Source organism: Pygoscelis adeliae, unplaced genomic scaffold (assembly GCF_000699105.1).
Source record: "Pygoscelis adeliae isolate BGI_AS28 unplaced genomic scaffold, ASM69910v1 Scaffold312, whole genome shotgun sequence".
Taxonomy (NCBI): Eukaryota; Metazoa; Chordata; class Aves; order Sphenisciformes; family Spheniscidae; genus Pygoscelis; species Pygoscelis adeliae.
The window spans coordinates 2313150-2337498 of NW_008824234.1; the positions used below are offsets into that span (position 1 = coordinate 2313150).

The 24349-nt window shown below is 38.4% G+C and overlaps 1 protein-coding gene across 1 annotated transcript in view; it reads left to right on the forward strand.

The window, feature by feature from the left end:
• The window catches only part of GABBR2 (gamma-aminobutyric acid (GABA) B receptor, 2), a 486323-nt gene that overhangs the window by 215926 nt on the left and 246048 nt on the right, over window positions 1-24349 (forward strand). The window contains exons 5-7 of the mRNA XM_009334967.1: window positions 840-905; window positions 6526-6717; window positions 7830-8066. Of these exons, the coding sequence (XP_009333242.1) occupies window positions 840-905; window positions 6526-6717; window positions 7830-8066 (495 nt within the window). The remainder of the gene's footprint in view (window positions 1-839; window positions 906-6525; window positions 6718-7829; window positions 8067-24349) is intronic.

The following is a 24349-nucleotide window of genomic DNA, read 5'->3' on the forward strand; positions in this document are numbered from 1 at the left end:
AACAAGTGTTTTATAAAAGAAATGAAAAATTAGATTTGCTCAAGCTTTTGCTGATAACTCAGCTTTTGTGTGAAATAAAAACTAATATTAAGTCATAAAAAGCTCTCTGTTCTGTGTTTTATAGATGTTAGCAGCAATTTTTCACATGAGAAAAAAGCTATCCTGCTTCCTGAAGAAATATTTTCCTGCATATGCTCCTGAATTTAGGAATATTTTCTTAATATGTTTCTAAGCACAAAAGTAAAATGATCTCTTTTGACTTCAGTCATAGGTTCCTAAAGTGTGATGATTTTTTTTAATGTGTGGAGGTGTGAGGGAGGAGGAGAGGAGGGATTGACAATGTGCTATAGTGACTGTAGAGAAGATGTTGTATGAGTAAAACCTTTAAAAATTACTAAAGCGGGTATAATATCATAGCATTTTATCTCACTTACAAATCTCCGGTCTCTCAACTTTACAGCATTAGTTCATGTAAGCAGTGAAAAGCATATGTTTTCAGCTGGTTTTAATATGCAAAATTTTAAAAGAAATATTGCAAGGGATCAAAAGAATATTTGATACTTTAGTGTTATTGAATAATAATATTTGACAAGATAAACATTACAGTTTTATTCTCATTAGTGCTATTGCTTAATAATTTTCTTCAAACACTTCAGCTGCTCTCTCTTGCAGTATTTCAAGTTCTTGAACTTACAGAAAATGGAATAGTTCTGAATTAATTTTGCTGTTTGCAGCTGTATTCTGTGCTAACTCTCTACACGATTTGAATCGCTAGCTGAAGTGGTTTCTGGAAAGGCTGTGACTGTATTTAACTGCCACCTATTTTATTCAATCTGCAGGGTAATGATGTTCGGATAATCCTTGGCCAGTTTGATGAGGAAATGGCTGTGAAAGTTTTCTGCTGTGTAAGTAAATATATTTAACTGCATATCAAAATAAATAATGCGTCAAATGTAAAAAATACATTTGAGCATAAACATTTCTTCATGGGGTTCAGGTCTGTCAAGGTTTATATCATCAAGAGAGGTTACACATTCTTAGCTCCATTTCTGTTTAAATAAAATACTTTGTACTTGACTTCAGTGAAATTTAGGCGTAGACTGCATGGTTAGCTTCTTCTTATTGCTTTCCTGTAGTAGCATTAAAAGCCAATCGAGCTTGAGCATTTCTCTTCATGTCAGATCCAGGGAAACGCTTGTATATGTAGCAGCAGATACAGAGAACTGCAAGATTTCAATCTTGTCGAAGAGTTGTGTTCTGGTGGTAATGTCTGCATGTATGTGGTTTTGCATGTTTTGCTTTGAAAGAATAAGAAATTCAAGCAGTTCCTATACATGCTAACTAAACAACCCTAATAATTTCTGCTACTCAAAATGTTTCTAATTGTACAGTCATCATTCACTTTTGACTGCTGTATGTTTTACGTTTTACATGAAAGCAAATTTTATTTCATAAAAAATAAAGTTTTTTGAATTAAAAGAAATGTAATAAGACCAGCATACATAAAATTCCCTATCCTCACCATTTGTTTGTGTCTGTGAATGTGCTGCAAATGTGCACAGTGTGATTGTTGTTTAAAGTAGTAGGATTAAAATGTGATCTTTATTTGTACCTGCTCAAAAAAAAAAAAAAAAAATCCCTATCCAAGCAAAGAAAGGAAAGGCAGAAGTTCAAAATCTGAGTGCTACATGTGCCTCAGCCACATGTTGGCTCTTACTCAGCAGCTGTCCTAGTTGCTGGCAAAATTTGGAAAGGAGATTGTAGAGTATATTTGGAAGGAACAAAATCTGTTTGCATCCAAAAGGAAATGGAAAGCATTATTTTCTTTTTCATTCTTCTCATCTCTGATGAGTCTTTGTATAAAGATCTTTTTGTTCTGGCATTTAAATTGGATTGACAGAGATAATCTCCCATTTTTCCATTCCTGGAAGAAAGAATGGTCCTTCTGTGGCCCAGCTCCTCCTCAGATCCCTTGCAGTTGGGCTGTGTTTCCCCAGCTGAGGGGTCCCGGTCAGAACTGTCTTCCAACCCAACGTCAGACAAGAGATTGGCCTTGCTTATGCCACTGCCCTTAGTACCTAGTTGCCTTCCTCTACAATTCTTTTCCAAGTCCATGTGCCTGTGAGGCCACTGAAGAAATCCTAGAAGTCCTCAGAGGGGCAGAGTGTCCTCTTGTCTGCACTACTCTAGTCTGAAGGATTTCAGGTGGGGGATGTCTCTCTCACAGGAACGCCCAGTGTAGCTTTCTGTGGCAATGGTTTGGTACAAACATGGGAAGCGTGCGTAACTCAGAGCAGTTTAAAGAGTGATGGCTGCTTCTAAATTACATTAGTGTCAAAACTAATAGGGTGGATTTTTCTGGAGCCTGGGGAAGTCTGAGAGATCATGTATTTAGGCTTGTATAAATGTATTTATATGAGAGTTTAAGCAGGAGACTGAAGGCAGGAGAGGGCACTTCAAAGTAGGTCATTTATATATTAGTGCACTACAATTTGTCAGTAAGCTTGTTATTAGTCACAAAATATATTGTTGACTCATGCACTCCCACAGGTATGTGTCTAAGAGCACAATAATTTAGATATGTCAAGTTTTTTAACCCCCTTCCCCAGGTATATCTTCAGACAGGTTTCACTTGTGATTCTCTGTTATATTTTGCAGGGTGGCTGATGTCGGCCAGAGAAAGTCTTTGGGTTTGTTAAAGGAAGGTGCTATTGTACTAGTGCAAGATTATTAATTTTTTTTTCTGATTGTGGTTATAACCTGAATATTATTTGCTAATGATTTAGGTAGGTGGGAAAATCTCTAAAGTCTGCCTCAGTTCTCTGTCTTGATTCAACAATCATGTGCTGTCCTGAGGTTTTCTCAGGACATCCATTGGAGTTTACGTGTTCATTTTCATTTTGCCTGGCTATTTCCTCCCCCTCCCCCCTGAACACACACACACACACACACAAGATGCAGAGCACATAAAGATAAATGGACTAAAAAATAGTCTAATTCAGTGGCAAACTTAAAAAACATGACAGGACTAATTCAAGCCAAAATGAATGTTAGCAGGTGTTTCCTACGGTGATTTAAATAAGCTTAGCTATTCATTTAACACTAGTGTCAAAAGCAGTTAGCAATTTTAATTCTATGGGAAATCTTAGGTTTCTAACGTTGTTTTCACCTCAGTAGGATGAATGTGATATTTTTCATGGAATAGAAATTAGGGTATTTTGCTCAAAACTTAACACTTCAACAATCAAAATGGTCAGCTGTGTTGGATAGACATAATCTTTTTCTCATTTGAAATTGGATTAACATGAAATTGCATTTTCCCAATGAAAACTTCAGTTGTACAGAAAATTCTAATTTTAAAGAATTGTTAGTGGGAGTTTTTCCAACATATTATCTTTAAGACATAGAGACAATGCAGTATAGCCATGTACACATCAAGACTGACGCCTAGCTGATACAATTATCTGTCTGAAGACAATTAAAGAAGATGACTATTACTCATAGGTCACTGCATGAGCTTTAGGTGTCTCTTTTAGTAAACACTGAATAATAAATAAAGCCAGGCTTAATCAGCATGGTTGATACAAAAGGGCTGGACACTGTTGTTCTTGAGCTGATAGAGTTTTACTGCTGAGTCTCTGTTTTGGAATTAAAGGCACTATTGATTTTTAATGAGAAATGGATGGAGGTTCATTGCAATTCAGAAGTCTACCGTCATTCTTATAGGGGTGGGATATAGGATGTGTCCATGCTGTCATGTTGGAAACACGATGGAAATTCAATGATGGTAAGGTTTTGCAGGCACTCTTGGACAAACTGCTAGTCATTGTTTACTACACATAGAAAGATCTCTTACAGAAATGTCTTTGTTGTAAATAAGCATTTCTTTATGGATTCAAAGAAAAATGAAAAGTTTAAAAAAAAATTAAAAAATCAGTCTCACAAAGGCAGAAAATGTCCAGAGCAGTTTCCTGCCGGCTTGACAGCAACTCAGGGATTTGCAGTCTAGGTAGGGCACGCGGGAAAGATTAGGGAAGACATATGACTACTTTATGCTGTTCTGATGGTAGAAAGCACTTGTAAACCTTCTTTGCCTTACTCTTGTGTGCCAACAAATCTTCCCCTTAGAAACTAAAACCTGTAAGAATTGGTCTGTGTGCACTCAAGCAGTTCAAGAAAGATCTGCCTATCTCAAGGATATGTATCTTTTAAGCATCAAAATCATCTCCATTTAGCAGAATCAACAGGAGGAAATGGTGGCAGAAAGCACTGTTTTGAAATAAGTCTTCTGGAACCCAAGCACTGAAATGCCTGAACGCTAACAACTGTGCTGTCACTAGAAAAGTGACTGCATGGTCATGGTGCTTAGCTTTGGAGGAGCTGATTTTGTTCCTCCTTCTTTTGCCTTCCCCAGATTATCCTTCAAATCCTACCATTCCACCAGATCGCAAATGGAGAGTTGCCAGCTCTTAAAGTGTTTGGGTTTTGCTTTTTAAAGCAAAATCTAGACATGTAACCAAATTCTTGCAGGAATGTGAGTATTTCAGTGCAACCTTGGGAATGATCCCTTGTTTCTAAGATGGAATTTCTGGCTATTTTGAAACTTTTAATTTTCAGCCCATATCCCAGGACATTTAAAGATTATGCAGGAAACAGGCTCAAGTGCAAACAGAAAAATTCCAACAGCTGCAATTTCAGAATAGTTCATAGCCAATACTTTCTTGCAACACACAATTTCATACTTTAATCTCTATAGAGCAGGGGAAGCTACTGATCATTGTCCTTCTCTAAAAGCACTGTTCTGTGTCAATTTGTGTCCTCAGTGACTTGAAAACTGTCAAATAAAAGACATTGTATCACTGAAAGGTCTTGACTGACCTCATTGTGTAATGGAAACTCTTTTAGACATCAGAAGGTGTTGCAGGATGGGATTGCTATTTTCTTCACAGGTGGATCTGGGATGCAGTGTCCTCCTACGCAATAGCTGTGGGAGGCGTAGAGATGGGCAGGAGGGCAAAAGCAGATGTGTTTCTGGAAGGGTAGAATTAATGAGAGAGAGAAAGACAAGCAAATTATGTGGATTGTGGAATAAGTAAGATATGAGATGCAAGACACTGGGTTTCAGACAGAAGTGCTTTCAAGCAGCACTGTATACAAATGCATGAAATTTGATTTTTGGCTGAACAAAAAGTCCTGCAACCAGGGGCCAAACAAATCTGCTTTGTGCACAATACAGTTATGAACTGAGTTGACACCATTATAATAGCCTTCACAGATTTAAAGCTTAGTTTTAATTTGGGTATTAATGTATTTAGGAGGCTGTCCTATTCGTATTTTTTGCTATTCATCTTTATTTTTCTGATAGGCTTTTGGTATGTTCTTTGGGATACTTTTCAAAACAGTTATGTTCTGAATGACTAATATGTCCTGTTTGCATTCTCATAATTTCCTCCTTCTGTAATGTTTTCTGTGAAGATGTAGCAGTTTTCCAGTTAAGAACTCTAAGGTTGTGCCATGTATTTCTCAAATTAGAATTTTTATCTTACAAGTATGTCTTGTATCTCCAGTATTGCTTGTATTAGGAGCCAAAGCAGCATGAAACCTGCTGTTTTGAAATGGAGTCTGACTGAAATGTCAAAAGAAAAAAGACAGTGAGAGAAACATCTGAGATAAAATTTGCTAATTTTATTCTAGAACGCTATTCCACACAATGGAATAGAATATCTATTGTGAATGGATCAGCTTTTAGGCACAACAACATATGTGCCTGACTAATAAGGTATTTCTGTTTCCTGTTATATGTATCTGCTATGTATTGTAAGGAGATAACCATCATCTCAGTATCTTGAAGTACATGGGGCTGTATTCAGTATTCAAACAGCATAGAAGACATTTCATGCTGAAAAAAAAGAAATCACTGAGATTTGCTTGCTTTATCAATTTGCTATTGATCCATGCTCCTCAGAAGAAACTGCTTACTTAATGTCCCTGTGGTCTCCCTTTTAGCACAGTCACATAACTCATATTTGCAACATTGTGATTTGATGGTGCCTAGGATCCAAGTTTTCTTGTTTAACCTTATCCTGTTTTATGTGGTCTTTAGGATGATATTAGGAGGATAATGATTTAGTTTAAATGTGGTGGTCCTAGCACTCATGTAATAGTTGTGTCATGGAGAATTTTTATGCAAATGTTCTGCCTTCTGCCAGTGTTCCTCTTTACCTTCCCCAGTTTTAGAATCCAGTATTTTATTTTTCTGTTTTTGAATAAATGGTCTACTGAAAGCAAAATAGGTTTTAGTATATTCTCTTCTTGTGACCTGAATTTTAAAGACAGGAATCTTCAAGAAAGGAGTCTTCATTGTTAGCAAATAATTATTCTAAACTGTTCAAGATACTTGTGTATCCTTCAATTATGCCATAATTTCATTAATAATGGAAAAAACATAAACAGAAAACAATTGCTTTTATGTTCAATATGTCTATTACAATGTCTATTAGCTTTTCTACTTCTCTTTCTTTGTAGGCTTATGATGAAGAAATGTATGGCAGCAAGTACCAGTGGATTATTCCAGGGTGGTATGAAAACCTTTGGTGGGAATCCTGGATTAATTCCTCACAGTGTCTCAGCAAAAATCTTCTTGCAGCAATGGAAGGTTATATTGGAGTGGATTTTGAGCCTCTCAGCTCAAAAATGACAAAGACCATATCAGGAAGGGTTAGTACTTTTCCTCCAACTATTTTATTATGCAATCAGTTGTCTCACCAATGTCTTGACACAGCAAAGCACAGAGGAGGGAGGTGAAGCTAAAACGTTCTTCTGCAAAGAGCACTGGCAGTCATCATGGTTATTCTCATCTTTCCACTGGTTCGCAATTTTAAAATATTTAGAAATCAATTCTAATTCTCTACAGGGTAAGGAAACAGTAAAGTCCCTTGCCTCAAATCTCTCCTGTTCCCCCTGTATGAACATTACAGTTAAATGTACAGTAAAGCTTGAATTATAGTCTGCAGTATCACATGCTGCATCATGTCAGGTTAAATAGTTGAGCACAGAAACAGAAAACTTTTCTGTTTAACCATAATCCTGCAAATGGCTAATTTCATTGGTGATTTGTGCCTCTCAGAACTAGGGGGCGGGGCTTGTTTAAAATATGTAAATACGTAATATTTCCATAAAGTACATAACATTTTATCACAGAACAAATGCATGCAAACTCTGGCCAATGAGTAAACATGCTGATTTTGCCACTTTTCATCTTTTTTCACGTGTCTTTCATGCCTTGCTGAGTGAGCGCAAAAGGCAACTTTACAAAAAGGCAACTCATCATAAGATAGCACACCATAAAAAGCATAGTAAATTTGTAAAACATAGACAAATTGCCACTCAAATAATTTCACATTAAGCAAATAGTTGCTCAAGTAAAGGTTATTTGATTTCCATTATCCTATAAAGAGTAATCAGACCACTAATTTGCAGAGATACAGACTTATTCTCTGTTCTAGCATTATGGCTCACCAGTATGCTGCTAGCTTTGGTTGAACTGAAGCCTTTTGTATGAAAGCAAAAAAAAGCAAGTTGTCCTTCATACAGGGAAGCAGAACAACTGCTTTTCAGTCTCTCTGTCCCCTAGGTCTCCCTCCCAGTCTCACCATCAGTCTTGGAAGTCAGGCAACACGTGTTTCTTCCTTAATGTTTGTTTTGGTGGTCTTTTCTGTATTAGTGATGCATGTCTCTAAATTGGAGACTGCGGTTCCAGGTGCAGGTTTAGACGCAAATCTGTAAAATGTTAAGTATTGAAGTAAACCTGAAGTTTTTCTCCTCTGCAGACTCCACAGCAATATGAAAAGGAATACAATGCCAAGCGCGGTGATGGACAATCCAGCAAATTTCATGGTTATGCCTACGATGGAATATGGGTGATTGCCAAGACTCTGCAGCAGGCAATGAAGCATCTCAATGAGACCAAGCAGCACCAAAAAATTGAAGATTTTAACTATACAAATCACAAACTTGGCAAAATTTTTCTGGATGCTATGAATGAAACCAGCTTCTTTGGAGTAACGGTAAGTCCCAACCAGATACTTGTAGGGTGGAGGAGGCTTGTGATTTTAAGTCAGTAGCTGAAGCAAGCATTAAATTTTAAATACTCTTGAAAAAGAAACACAGTTGTGTAGTTCTTATAGCTTCAGAGCTTCCACAGTTCTATTTTATCTTAAAAATTAATGTTGTTTCCTTGAGATTCTTGCTCATGACCTGTCTTCTGATGCCAAGTGATGGCACTGTACAGTTCCTTGGTTATCAGATTTTTAAGCATCGATGTCATCTGAACTAACAGCTCAGAGTAGTCACAAGGGAACCACAAGTGTTGCAATCTGCAGTGACCTTTTAAGTGACTGTTTTAGCAGTTGAGGAGTAGCTGGAATGTGATCTGAAAATACGTCCTATTTCCCTCCATCATTTATTTTTGATAATAGGTCATAGTACACTGATATCTCTAACTCCAGTGCTGTACATCCTAGATAGTCTTACAACATACTTCAGTTGCCATTTAAATTTATTTATAATTTGTATTTTTTCACAGTCAAGTACAAAGCATGTTGACTATGACTTAAGAAGAACTGGTCACATGTAGTAATAAACTCATTCTTTTTCAAATGCACCAGTGCAAATTCATACTAAATTTTTTTTTATTGACATCGCTTCTAGTTTTTAGCAGAGTAAAACGGGTGTCAGAAGTGTGGCCCTAAAATTTCTTAATTACTTAATTGTATTTGAGGCAATGTCAATCAGAAGTTAATGGTGCATATGTGTTCAGGAGTGTGGAGAGCCATACTCCTTCACCAATAGAGATGAGCAGACTCCATTTTGGGGAGAATGGTCTTTACAGTTTCCGATGGTAACAAATGAGAAACCTACTGGAACACACTTCATTAAGCAGTGTACTTGGGCTGCAACATGGCTCGATAAGGACATCAGAGTGTCGAGGAAATGTGTGTTTCAGCGGTGCATGCACGGAGGGAGTGCTTTTAGGTACCTGCTTGCAGCAAGAGCGTGCAGAAGGTTGGCAACACTTCTGCCACTGTGCAGTAGCTTGTCAGATTCTGTCCCCAAGTTAATTTAAATCGTCTTGGATATCAGTTAACCTCAAAACATGCTGCTGTAGCAGAACTAAGGTTATCATACATGTCACAGATTGGTTCAAGGAGGAAACGCCTACATATAGACATCAACAATGAGTGCAGGCTCAACTTTTTGGTGTCCTTGTTAATTGCTGAAGAAGCCTATGTTTTGTATCACAGTACTATTGAAACTAACTTAGGATTTGTAAGTAAAAACCAATCATATGGCAAGACAATACCAGAATCTAGTTGCCTGTACAATATGAATTTTGCTTTCTTTTTACACTGAATTTGACTGAAGGTTTCAGTAAAAGAATTGTGCAGTTATGGGGTATCCCATTACATCCATAGCAGGACTGGATCTTTGATGAAACTTTCGGTCAGTAGCAACTACGAAACAGACTCTGCAGGGACACAGACATCTCTGTCCTGAGATATTCCAAGTACAGTATCTCTCAATGTGGTTGAAATTGTATATTGCTATGTAGTTCGTTCCTCCCCCCCACCCCCCCCCAGTCTTAGCCTTTTTGCCTGCTGTTTAGTCTTGACAGCTGATTATGGTAAAATCGATAGATTTCATTAGCACTGCTTAATTGCCCTTCACTGCTCCCCCCCAAAAAACGACCCCAAAACCTCTAAGTTGAAGAAGGCTCTTTTTTATTCATTTCAGAGACACCAGCAAAACCTCTCACATGAACTGCATCCCTTTAGGGAGGGAGTGAATCAAAGTTTCACCAACCATATTCAGCTGTGTTTACTTACTTTATTCCCTCAGGTATAATGGTTTTTAAAAAAATTACTGTATGATTATTCACTGCATTTAGTGCTTGTCTGAGGCCCTTTGTAAAACGTTTCTCTTTAAGATTGGTCTACCAAGTCATCGTGACAATGCACAGCTCAAATCTGGTATTTGCAAGGATCAGGCTTCTTGCTCCTATAATATATTCACAAAACCATTTTAATCAGAAAGATATGGAGAGAAGAAAATCTATAACAGCTACACTTTCTTAGGATATAATTAGAACAAACAACACTCAAGTTTTTCCAGACAGTGTGAAGAAGAAGAGTTTTATAGTAGATATTAAAAGTTTTGCATTGAAATGTTCAGAAAGTTGAAGGAACAGATTGATTCTTATCAGACATATTTTTAAACTTTTTATTCTTCAGTCTAATAAATTGCTGTCATTTGTGACCTAATTTAAAACTTTCACTGGAACATAAGTTTTAGGTCTTGGAGTGCCAAATCTCATGTTAATATTTTTTTCAGAAAAAGTATTTTAGTGTAAAATTTTTACAATTCATTTTTAAAAACCTATTCTAAACAGGAAAAGGACATTCATTTATTCTAGGCTATCTATGCCAAATATAAAATGAGTTTCTGAAAAAAGAAGAAATAAAAGGAAGGACAAAATCTGATCAATATTCAAAAACTCATCCAATAATATAGTAGAATATGTTGTTAATAATTAGGTAAGAGGAGAAGGTAGAAAGAAGCTGTAGACAAGAATCTAAAAATGCAAAATCTATTAAGGACAGGCATCTTTATGCTTTCTGTGAATATGATATCAGAAACATTATCATGTCATAAATAATAAATCCCTTTACCCAATTTTCATTTTCTTTGAAATTATTTATAGTAAACCACAAAAAATATAATCACTGTTGACTGGTGTTTTTTGTGGATTTTTTTAAACAATTTTGAAAAGACTTGCTGGGAGTGAAGTGTGCTAGTTCCTGATTACACAGAATGTCATTCTTTCAGTTTTCTGTTTGTTTTTCTGACCTTTTTTTTTTTTTTCTCCCTAGGAGAAACATTTAGAAAACAGTTTAGGCTATTGCGCAAAGACTTGACAGGCCTAATCCTCTTTTTGTGCATGAGAAATTCAGTACATAGATGTTACTTATTCTAATTTTACTGTCAGAAATCTATTGGAAAGAAAATTATAGCTATTCCTTAAACATTCCTGAAGGTTCTGCTCTTTTCCTGGATTTTTTTTTTTCTTAGCAAAGTGGTTCCTTCTTTTATTTTTTCTTCATGCTTATCTGACTTATAGTCATGTTAGTTACCATATAATTTTTCATGTATTTTGAATATAGAGCACGGAAACATATATCTGGTGTTTTATCAGAAAACAGTAATATGCTGTTAATATCAGAAAACAGTAATCTGCTACACTTTTTCTAAGGTAAAATGGATACTGTTTTACAGGTACAAAAGGATTTTGTCATGAGAAATGCAATACAAACAAACAAAAGACCTGCAGGGATGTTCCTACAGTTTTCTTGATCTGAATGTCCTAATTCTGCAGTCAGATCCCCTGATGTTGGCCGTTTTTAAATTGAGTAAGGCATTGTGTGGTTAGAATCATCCATCTGAAACGACCAGCTTTCAGGATAGGAGTCCTTTTGATTTGGGACTAGCTTGGCTTTCATGGTTTACATTTTTCTAATTCCTTGCTTATCAGAGCACTTACTTATTTTTTAATGAGAAAGTTATTGAAACAAAAAAAAATCTTAAAAGATTTTGGACAATTTTTTCCACTTTTCTCAATCCAGATAAAGCCAGTTTTGTAAACTGAATGCAACCCTGCCACCTTAATGGTTTATAAACTGCCAGATGCCTGTTTCCTTGCTAAATATATCCCTCTGCTCAAATAGTACATCTTCTTTCTGATAACCTAAGTGTCAAAAAATGAAAGATAAGAAAATAAGTACTCACACAATTTATTTTGACACAGTATAGATGTCTGAGGAGTCCCCTTATGTAGTTGATAGAGCCACTGGAGGTAATTTAGAGTTGGAGAATCTACTGAGGTCTCTGTTGAAGTGTTACTACTTTGAATCAGGAGAGAGTGATAAAATTATGAGAAACAAAATATATATATGGGATAGCTGTATATCTGCATTTCGATTATACAGCAGTTTATAGCATACTAACTATAACATGCCCTTCATGTATGTGTGAAAACCGAAGAGAATTTTCCACAGAGCTAGAATAATTCTCCCGAAGCAAGATTGTTTGCCTAAAGGATAAAAAAAAAAAAGAAGAAAAGTCTGACTTTATTTTGTGTAATACAACCATTGTATAACTTGTAGGCTTGATAATTAGTGAAGAATTAGTGCTGTCTTCTCAGGATGCTGAGTCATATTTAGTGCATACTGAATCAAAATCCATCTAGAAAATAGAAGAATTTTGTTTTAGTAATTTTTTTCCTTTTTTTTCCTCTTTTTAAAGACTATGGATGGTTACATAGTACCTCACAACTACAGCAATGTTTATATTTGTTAGCAAAAAATTGTTGGTTGTACTTGGAAAGATACTAAATACCACATTTCTTCTCAGTATGGTAAAAGTTTGTATTGGTTCCATGGGGTAGCCAGGTGGTGGGAAAAAAAAGACGAGTGTTGGAGATAATTTTTAATTTATTTTTTATGCAAAACATGACATTATTTTTAAAAATGCTTTATTCTAGTTTTCTAATTGCTTCACCTTTGTCACTGATGTAGAATCATAGAATAGAATCATAGAATCATTTAGGTTGGAAAAGACCCTTAAGATCATAAAGTCCAACCGTTAACTTAGCACTGCCAAGTCCACCACTAAACCATGTCCCGAAGCACCACGTCTACACATATTTTAAATACCTCCAGGGATGGTGACTCAACCACTTCCCTGGGCAGCCTGGTCCAATGCTTGACAAACCTTTTGGTGAAGAAATTTTTCCTAATATCGAATCTAAACGTCCCCCGGCGCAACTTGAGGCCATTTCCTCTCGTCCTATCACTTGTTACTTGGGAGAAGAGACCGACACCCACCTCACTACAACCTCCTTTCAGGTAGCTGTAGAGAGCAATGAGGTCTCCCCTCAGCCTCCTTTTCTCCAGGCTAAACAACCCCAGTTCCCTCAGCCGCTCTTCATAAGACTTGTTCTCCAGACCCCTCACCAGCCTCGTTGCCCTTCTCTGGACACTCTCCAGCACCTCGACGTCCTTCTTGTAGTGAGGGGCCCAAAACTGAACACAGTATTCGAGGTGCGGCCTCACCAGTGCCGAGTACAGGGGGACGATCACTTCCCTGCTCCTGCTGGCCACACTGTTTCTGATACAGGCCAGGGGCACACTGCCGGCTCATGTTCAGCCGGCTGTTGACCAACACCCCCAGGTCCTTTTCCGCCAGGCAGCTTTCCAGCCACTCTTCCCCAAGCCTGTAGCGCTGCATGGGGTTGTTGTGGCCAAAGTGCAGGACCCGGCACTTGGCCTTGTTGAATCTCATACAGTTGGCCTCGGCCCATCGATCCAGCCTGTCCAGGTCCCTCTGCAGAGCCTTCCTACCCTCGAGCAGATCAACACTGCCGCCCAACTTGGTGTCGTCTGCAAACTTACTGAGGGTGCACACTCGATCCCAGATCAATGATCCCAGATCATTGATAAAGATATTAAACACTGCCCCAATACTGAGCCCTGGGGAATACCACTCGTGACTGGCCGCCAACTCGATTTAACTCCATTCACCCCATCTCTTTGGGTTTGGCCATCCAGCCAGTTTTTTACCCGGCGAAGCATACACCTGTCCAAGCCATGAGCAGCCAGTTTCTCTAGGAGAATGCTGTGGGAAACAGTGTCAAAGGCTTTACTAAAGTCTAGGCACCAACATCCACAGCCTTTCCCTTGTCCACTTGGTGGGTCACCTGGTCATAGAAGGAGATCAGGTTGGTCAAGCAGGACCTGCCTTTCATGAACCTGTGCTGGCTGGGCCTGATCCCCTGGTTGTCCTGTGTGTGCCGTGTGATGTCACTGAAGATGAACTGCTCCATAACCTTCCCTGGCACAGAGGTCAGACTGACAGGCCTGTCATTCCCTGGATCCTCTTTCCGGCCCTTCTTGTAGATGGGCGTCACATTTGCTAACTTCCAGTCAGCTGGAACCTCCCCGGTTAGCCAGGACTGCTGATAAATGATGGAAAGTGGCTTGGTGAGAATTTCCACCAGCTCCCTCAGTACCCTTGGGTGGAACTCATCCAGCCCCATAGACTTCTGTGTGGCGTAGCAGGTCGCTAACCATTTCCTCTTGGATTATGGGGGCTTCATTCTGTTCCCCATCCCTGTCTTCCAGCTCAGGGGGCTGGGTACCCGGGGAAGAACTGGTCTGACTATTAAAAACTGAGGCAAAGAAGGCATCGAGTACCTCAGCCTTTTCCTCATCCTTTGTCACTATGTTTCCCCCCACATTCAATAAAGGATGGAGATTCTCCTTAGCCCTCCTTTTGTTGCTAACATATTTATAGAAACATTTTTTATTGTCTTTTACGGCAGTAGCCAGATTAAGTTCTGTTGTGATGTCATTAATGTTACCATTCTCCCTGGTTTATGCCTGAAGTCCTGTAACTGTTGCAGTAGGGTATTCTGCTGCTTGAGTTTATTGCTATTATCTGTAATTATAAATCAGGCTTCAGAATTGTTAATTTATTTCTCATCCTTATGGCCTTCTATTATTTGTGTGTAATGGAAAAAGAATTACAGTCGAGGAGAGAGAAAATTAAATACAGTGGTGTCTTTCCTTTTATGTCAGGCAGAGACTCTAGCGCAGTAGGATAAAATTCCATCACAGTAGCTGCTGCACAATTGAAACCACAGCCATGAAATAGCTTTCAAGTCTGTCGCTGGCATCCTGCATTTGAGTGGATCCAGTCATGTTTCATAACTGGAAAAATGCTTATTGATATGAAGTTCATTTTGTATTTTGATGCTGATTATTTCTGAAGATTGATTTTAGCAGCTTGCCTCCACTTTCCAGACTTAAGTATCCACTGTGCTGTACAGGAATCTCAGAAACAGGAGGTGTTAGCATCAGAATAGGAACAGGGAGAAAGTATTTATTTCATGTCATCCTGGAAAAATAACATACCCTAAAACTTGTTGAATTAAGGAATATGTCGGTCTTTGGCAGAGAATCAGATGGAATTAGTGTGGGCTTCAGCAGAGTGAACTTATGCTTACTATGTGGGTCTAACAAACATTTCTGTAATAGCATTGATCGGTGAGGTTAATTTTGCATGAACAGTTCTGAATTAAGCATCCAGAGCTATTTATACCTGGAGTCAAATTTTCTTTGTTAGCATGGCTGAGGTAGGGCAGATAGTAAAAGTACTGGGGGGAGGGCAGAAATTTTAATAAAGTAGCTTCTTGTTAATCTAGAATAGTGTTTTAAAAGCACATTTAATTTTATAAAGGGGGGTGGAGGGGCAGAGGTTTAGTGTGCGGTGGAATACTTAACGCTATAAAGATTTCTGTTCCTGAGAAATGCTTTTGAATGTTCCATTGAATTTGGCTTGGTCTTAATTTTGAGCTTTTGAAAATTTGCTTTTGGCTGTTATCTATAATGGGTTGATTTGACTGAGTTCAATAAGCTAGCAAAATGCATAGTCAGGGAACTATATATGTGTATATACGTATGCACACACATGCATGTGCTCACAACCCCACCTGATTGTTGGCAGATCTCATTTTTTTCCACAGTTATCCCCATGGGTTATGAATGTGAACTACTCTGAACTTAATGCCTTGTGTTTCCTTTTGATTTTTCAGAACTTGCTTCCTGTTACAGGGTTTCTTGTGTAGCACAAGAAAGAAATATACTTGGGTCTGGCTGTGTGCAAGACCTCCTACATCTCTTTGGTTTTCCTAAACCTTGAATCTGAGCTTCCCCCAGTGGAGATAAACATGGTGAATCTCTTCCTTACTTCCTCCTGACTTCCAGTGCATTTTATCCAACACAAATGAGCAACTGAGAGTGGTACGGTGGGTTGGTGAAATAATTTACTCTCTATGTGGCCAATTCATTTAGGAGACTCCTCAAAATAGAGCGATGCTGAAGTAAGTCATCAGCAGGTTTGCACAGGGTCATAAGTAAGGTTTGCTCATTAGGAAAATTCAGTGCAAACGTTCTCATCTACCAACAATGTAAAACTGCATACAGAAGGAAATCCTAAGTTTTTAAAGTGAGAACTGAGATTAACTGTGACATTTCAAGATTAGCCCTCAGGCTAATCAGCAGCTGACGATTTAATAGATATAGTAGGTGGCAAATAACAAAAGCTTTAGTCTAAAGCTGTAGAACACTTATTACTGCATCTGTCATTCTAATAGGTGGATGTTTGATGAAAATAAATGAACAACATACATTTACAGAAAAGTTAGTGAAACATTTTCTAAGATCTGGCTAACATCTCTTAGCTTCCTCTGCTCTATATTGAATTTTGTCTGTATCTAGACAGTGTTTAACATAATACAGAATATGCTCTAGAAGCTGCCTTGTTGCTACTTTGGGTACAAAGAGTGGAAGTCCCTACAAATAATAAAGAAACAAAGCTCTAGTGAAGGTGATTGCATTGGCTAAGTGGTGGTACAGGTTTGTGCTTCACAGGATAGTTCTCCTTCAAGCTTCTGAAGAAACAAAGCACATTTCAGTAGTTCCACCGCCCTGTTTTTTCTGAAGTGTGCTTTGTTTTGTAGCTGCCTGCTTCCAATCCACCTTTGTTTTATTTTTTTTTAGGTTTGTTTTCTCTTCTTTGGTTTTTCCTTTCTGTATTCTTTGAAGTTGAATGATGAAAGACTAAAGAAAAAATAAAATTTACCAAATTTGGAAGCTCTGTCCTGCTCCATATCAGCAGCTAAGCTGGGAGAGGGTATCAGTGGTTTTAAAGAGAGTTTTCAAAATAGTTTCTTCCTCTGCCAGTTGGTTTTATCTGAGGTTGGTACAGAGGGCCATTTTAAAAAAAAAAAAAGGTACTAGAAAAGGGGACACCCTAATCATGCTGGACAAGCAACATAGGAACTATGGGTTCTGGTATCTCTTGCATAAGTAGGAGATTGTTTTTCCTGATGGTTAGATGGCCTTTTGTGTTCTATTCAGGCAGAAGTACTAGGTAGGTAAGGTGTTCCTTTGCCACTCCTCCAGCATGTAGTAGAAAAAGAAGGAAGAATGTTATGTACCTTCTTTCATTGCGGTAAAGCCCTGTGCCTCGCTTCACCAAGTTCTTTTTGACAGGAGATAGGAAATGTTTTTCATATGCCTATTGAAAAAGGGTGATAGGATAAAATCTTACAGCCACTTATGGAGAAGTGACCCTCATGCAGTAAGTGTATCAATGAAATATCATCTCTGAAAAATAATAGAAAACGTGGAGTAGCTCCATCCACCTATACCGTGGCTTCAAACCATGTCGGTATGTTATGATCAAAGGCAGATGATGCATCAATGTGGATCTCTGGTGGTGATCCTCTATCAGCAAGAGCATATGCACAACATGTCTCTGTTCTCCATATACAAGCCTGTGGAAAAGAGTTAAAGATTCGCAATATATGCTATAAGAACTGTTTTGACAAAGTCTCTCCTGCAATTATAATCCAAAATGGAAAATGTGGTGCAAGGTGTGTGGTGTTGACAATGTTGCAATTTTCTAATTTTCTGTTTGTGAAATGTAGCCATTTCTTTCACTGGAACTGCAGCTGTAACCTCCCGGGGAAGGACTAGAACATTGCTATCAAGGGAGGTGCAGAAGGAAAGTGAAGCATGATGGAGAAGGGAAAGTCTCAGGTGTTTTAATTGCCCTGGGACCTGATGCAGTTCTTGGTAGCTGTGGTAGCACATCATGTGTCAATTAATACAGTAGCCTAGCAAACAACTGTCTTGAATGCTATTACTACATAGCACAGGTTAAAATTTTTTCAAGCCCCTTTCAAGTATTATTGCCTGTAAAGGAAGACTGCTCCTTCCCCAAGAGAGAAATGTCTTGAGTGCAGAGGGGACAGAGGAAGAGTTAGCAGGGTCTGGATGTGGAGGCCCTGAGAGAGGATTTAAATCCATAGCTATGTCCCTACCACCCCCCCACCCCCCCTTTTTTAATAACAATGAGTCTGGAAAGGAAGACTGCAGGAAAAGGTGTATTTAGGAGAAAATAGTGGGAAAGGAAAAGATTTCCTGGAAGGCTTTCATATAATCTGCATCACTGAGTAGTTCTGAGTTTCCAGTCTCCAGTGCCTCTTGTTCTTGTTCTGATTTGTTTAATAATGCGTAGAGTTTAATGAACATCATCTCACCTGACTGGGCTTTTCTTAAAACTAATTTTACTGTCCTTGTTGAAGAGCAGATCACTAACAGATTATATTCATTCCATAGAAATATGTCCAGATATAGACATATACCTATGGGCCATGTGTTTACTAGATGGGCCATTTAAGTGTTTACTGGATGAAGCATGATGGTCCTGAAGAGCCAGCTAGGCTCTTTTATGGTTACCTGGCAGACGGTGTATGAATCAAATACGTACAGGCTGGCACAGGCACAGCTGAACCATGCTTCCAGGTGAGTTTTTGCAGATGATGCAATGATATGTAGGCAAAAATCTATGAATTACAGACCTTCCAGAGTAACAGTGTTTTTCAGTGGTATAGTTATTCCTGAATTGTGTTGGTAAGAGTAGAAAAAAAGATGTATGGCAAATTTAGGGATGCTACTGCTTCTATCTGCTATATCTCCATTTGAAATGACAAGCAAAGACATCTTCCGTGGATGCTTCCAAGCCCTCAGCTGCCCAGTGGCTTGGGGATGAAATTCACCAAACATAGTATGGCCTTCAGTTGCAGCATAAGCTCTCGGTACGCACAGTGGTTGGAGCAGCAAGATTAGTTATTCTGCATCAGCCTCAGTCTGCGAACTCTTTCCTCAGACCTGCCTCTGATTTATCTCCCTTCCCTCCTGGAAGAGAGCACTGCAGAAGTACCTGAGTTAACTAAAGTTTGAGATGTGAATGCCTTTCAGTCGTGACTCTAGAGTTAAAAAACATTATGATTTTAGAGATAACATATTTTAGAAATGGTATAAAACTGAACTCCTGAGTGCTGGAGGGTATTATAGTTCTTGTTTTATTTTCCACGGGAGCAGATGTTAGCCCTGCTGCCTTGGGATCGTTCCAGCTCTGGTAATTCCGCCCTGCGTACCTAAAACTCTCACTGAGATTTCAGACGGATAAGGAAGTTATTATTTACTAGCTTTACACTGGGACTCTTCTGGGACAATAAATGCCATAAAGATGCAAAATTTTAGTATTATTGTTCTCTCTTCTTTTATTAGACGTTGCATTTTATTATTATTTCACTGTACAGGCAAAATATAGTAAGATTTTACTGGTTTGATCCTGTTCCTGTTTCAATCGGTGGAAAATCTCTTTTAACTTCATCATGAGCAGGGGGAAGTCCTTACCTAGCAAACTGCTTTAATAAATAATTTGTGAATATAACTCAAAATGTTATTCTAAAATCCTTTTTGCTCACAGAAAATTAAGACAAAAATTCTTCTGAAATGCTTTCTAGAATTAATGAATATATTTTAAGAGTGCTGATCAGTTGTAGTGCTGTAAGTTAGTAATGAATGATTAGACATGAGCTTGTTCAAGCACATTTGGAGAATGCCTCTATCTAGTATACTATGTGGAATTTCTGACTCGTCAAATAACTGTGAGCAATTGAAATAACGTGGTGGAGTATAGCAATTTAAAAAGTAACATCTTCTGATGCCTATACAAGGCTGCAACTTCTAATGCAGATCATGCAAATCAAAGAAATGCTGAATATTTTAGTGATAGATTGTGCTCATTATATATATTCTTTTGGCACAACAGTGTAATTCTTAACTGGGTATCAGATATTTGGGAATATGAAATAGCAATATGGAAAAAAGATAAAGGAGAAATCTCAGAGAGGGTACAGATAATATTATGAAGGTTGAAGCAATAGGAAGACTATTCATAAACCACTTTGTGAAAATCTTAAGAATGTTTTCTACTGTTCTTTGAAGAGCTATTATCATACTACTCTAAAATCTTCTCAACATCTGTTTTGCTTTATATTAAGTATTGAGAGTTTAGAGAGTGATTAAAGCACATAAATAATAAATATCTTTCTAAATATGCCAAAATCTTACAGCAGGTTCATTTAGGAGATAAATTATGAAGTATAACATTAGTTCTAAGCTACTTATTTTTATCCTTTACATCACTGATTTGGATGCTTTAAGAAAAGGAATTAAAAAAAATGCATTTTTTTCTGATAATTTTTGTGTCACATTTACAAAGATCTGTAATTAGACTACTTCTCTCCATTGCTGAATAGTTACATGGCAAACTTTAATTTATGTTCTGTTTTCATCTAGGTTACCCTGTCAGCGGGCAATTTAAAAAAGCTTTTAAAAGGACTCTTTTTTTTCCTCAGTGAAAGTGACCCACATTGATGTTACAGGAGTTAGAATTTAGCCTGATGGGAATTTCTGTGTGCACCCAAGAGCAAAGTTGTCCCTTGGGGAATATTTTGCAATGTGATATTTTTACTTTCTGGCCAGCAAAAAAAATTAAACATTCAAACCTGCATTTTAATTCTCTGTTCATACTGCAGTACTTCAGAGATTTTGGCTTCACCAATTAACATACTTTCTGCTGTTGTTAATCTTTATGACAGCTCAAGGCGAAAATATTCCTTAACTTGAATATAACATTTCACTGAGTGTGAATCCACCTGTAATGTTAAAAATGGTGTTATTAGCTGACTTAGCCTGGAGATGCTCTGAGGTTGTCAGGTCTGATGTTCAATGGATTATATTTTCATACATCACTGCTCCTCTTTTCTGGCAGTCATGATTTCTATGATGAACTAGTTTTCTTCCTTGGAGAGGTGCTCCAGTTGCAAATAGGATTCTTGGAGCCTGCAAGCATTTTAGTGAAACATGGGAAAATTAAAGTATTATAATGGCATTTATTGTAGGCAAATGCACAAGTACATTTTCAAATAGTTTTCTAGTATTTTTGGAATTGGCTTTTAGGACTTCTGTATTTGTTACCTTCTGCTCCTCTCCCCACCATCTCCTCATAGCAGGTTGTTGCCTCAGCAGTTGCTGGTGATGAGGATGGTTTTCGAAATATCTGGCCTCTGTTAGAGCAATGTTAAGATAGTGGTTTTTTCTAAGATTTCATAACACAGCAAAGATCTTGCACTTCAGTAGGGTATATGGTATGGTAGGACTTCCCTCTTGGACTTCTTCACATGAAGAAACTCATGGAAGATGAGGAGGCAGAAAGTGCAGCAAGGCTCTTGCTGGAGCCCCTTCAGTCTAGGACAGCATGCTCTACTTGTGCTGAGTCCCAGCTTCAGAGCTGCCATGGTAAAACAGGCAGTGGCCAAAGGCAGCAATATGCAAACTAAAGTAGGCTGCCTTTTTTTAATTCTTTTTTTTCCCAACCCCCTCATTTGAACAATTTGTGAGTATTTCTGTTCTATAAGTTATAGAAAAATAATCGCAGGATTCTGCCTTCTGCATGATCACTCTCTTTATATCTGGTCCGCAATGATAAGTGAGGTTGTCAGCGTATGAACCCAAAGCACTGGACAGGAAGCAGGCTGTTCTCTCATTTTGTTGTAAACAGTTTTAGTAAAATCTAGGACCCATCATGCTTCACTTGTTGAATATTTCTGTGTGACAATAATTTTCCCCGTTCTGCGATTCTTTAATGACCTCGAACACACCAAAATTATAACCATGCCCACTAACCACTGTCAAGAATCAGATTATTCTTTTAGAGCATGGTCTAAAGAGAAGTTCACATATCTCTGTGTTTTTGATACTTTTAAGAGTATCTATATAACTGTATATCTATATATCCAGCTTCCATCATCTAGCCAAAGCTTCATGAAACCTTATTGTCACTCCTAACAAGTCTTTCTGCCTCTCATCCCAGAACTTTTTTGAGTGCTTTGACAACGTTAAATCTTGTGTATGCGACTAAGATAAGCAAAGCTGTACGCAGCTCTCTCGCTCATGTGTGATCAAGCCTTTTTGGTTGAGTGATCCTTCACCCTGAGAATAACCTGCACGGTTTCTGTGTCATGCCACTCATGAAGTACCAGTAGGTGTAATAACAGGTAATTTAGATGAAAACAACCCAGCTCTAACCAAAACAACATAACTTAAATCCAAAGAGTGAACTTATGGTTAAACAATATCTCAGATCGTGTAAATAAAGCTGTCCAGGGCTGACGTTTCCTTGTCACTACAGAGAATACTCTACATGCTGCGTGGTGACATGTAAAATTCTTGATTGTCACTGTAATACTGACAAACTAAAGAATTTTCCAGAATAAATCAACACAAATCAAGAGGTTGTAGAGAATGATTTGAGGAAAGAATTGGCCATATACTGTATTTCAAAATCAGCAAAAACTATAGTGTTTTTCCATCTCTGATGGATTGAGATATGGTTTTTTGTCAAATCTATTATCAGTAGGCATTAATTAGCTATATAGGGGCCAACCCTTTAATTGGAAAACTTTGAAAAAGGCAGTTACAGTTTATTTTATACCTTGTAAATTCTATCCCTTTTATACCTTGTAAACTGTGCCCCAAAAACTTGTGGTGAAATTCTTCTGCCTGTGCAATTTCAATTCTGCCTCATTCATTCTAGCTGCTGAATTAGACAGTGCTTCAGTTGTGTATGATCATGTAATTAGAATGATGTTGTGCATAAGCCGTCATCATTATGAGTGCTGCAAAATATACAGAGCTAAAAAACACAGCTAGAGACTGCAAAGAATATTGTCCCAGGAGTGAGAGAGAGCAGCAGAAAGCCTGGCAATTTTCCCTCCCTCCCTCAGCCACCGTCGGTGAAGGAGAGGGTCCTGCTCCACGCAGTTCCTCTAGGAGGAAATAGCTTGTTGAATCATTTGTGGAATCTCAGTAACTGAAGGTCTTGCCTCACTTGGCTTTCTAGTCCTCCATGCCACTGCTCGACTTGCTTTCTGATGCAGTATGGTCGTGGTGCTGCATCTGCCTGGTGGCTGTGGGGCTACAGCCTCGGCATGTTCATATTGAGCTACTTCAGTTAAAATGTTCCTCAGGAGTTACAAAGTGGAGAAGAAGTTACAGTGATCAGAAGTGCATGTCTCAGCTGAATGTGAATTCTGTGAGACAGAGGTAAAATTCTGTAGCTTGGAGGCTCTTGTTCTGCTGTCCTGGTTTCGGCAGGGATAGAGTTAATTTCCTTCCTAGTAGCTGGTGCAGTGCTGTGTTTTGGATTTAGGATGGGAACAATGTTGATAACACACCGATGTTTTAGTTGCTGCTGAGCAGTGCTTACACTAGCCAAGGACTTTTTAGTTTTCCATGCTCTACCAACTGAGAAGGCTGGAGGTGCACAAGAAGCTGGGAGGGGGCACAGCCAGGACAGCTGACCCAAACTGGCCCAAGAGACATTCCATACCATGTGACGTCATGCTCAGTACATAAACTGGGGAAGGCTGGCCGGGGGGGCCGCTGCTCGGGGACTGGCTGGACATCGGTCGGCAGGTGGTGAGCAATTGCACTGTGCATCACTTGCTTTGTATATTCTTTTATTATTGTTGTTGTTGTTATTATTATTATTTTATTTCAATTATTACACTGTTCTTATCTCAACCCACGAGTTTTCTTACTTTTGCTGTTCCAATTCTCTCCCCCATCCTACCAGGGAAGGGGGGAGAGTGAGCGAGTAGCTGTGTGGTGCTTGGTTGCCGACTGGGCTTAAACCACGACACTGGCTAATATGTGAACTCAATTGTAACTGACTCATAAAATGAAAAAAATTATTTAAAGCTACCTGCAATGTTTTATACTGAATTAAATGCTCATATTGTTCCTTTTTGAGATGACAGAGAGGGAAGGGTCAAGGCTTGGGGGGGGGCAAGGTGGGAGGAGGAGAGAAACAACCACAAATATCTACTGTGGGTTTGATCCAAAGAGTGTTTTCTGAGGTGGCAGGCAAACTGAAACATTTCTTTTTGCTTTCTTGTGTGTATGTTTTTCTTCCACAACACAAATTGATATTGATAACCATATCGATACAATGTGTAATAATATTTTTATAAAATGGAGGGCCTAACATTTTTCATGAAAAATAGAAGCATCTCTAACACTAGACATTTTTCCAAGGAAAACTTATTTTTGAAAGGATCATTTTTCAATTCACATTTTTTGTCTCATTGTAGTACTTCCCAAGGAACGCTTTTGTACTTCTTTCAGCTTTTTCATTATTTGAACCCAGAAATAAGCTCCTAGCAGCTAAGGAACCACAGACCACCTCACTGTCGTGCTGCAGGGCTTCCTGCATTTGGTGTGCTCCTGTTGCAGACCCCGCAGGTCAGCGGCTG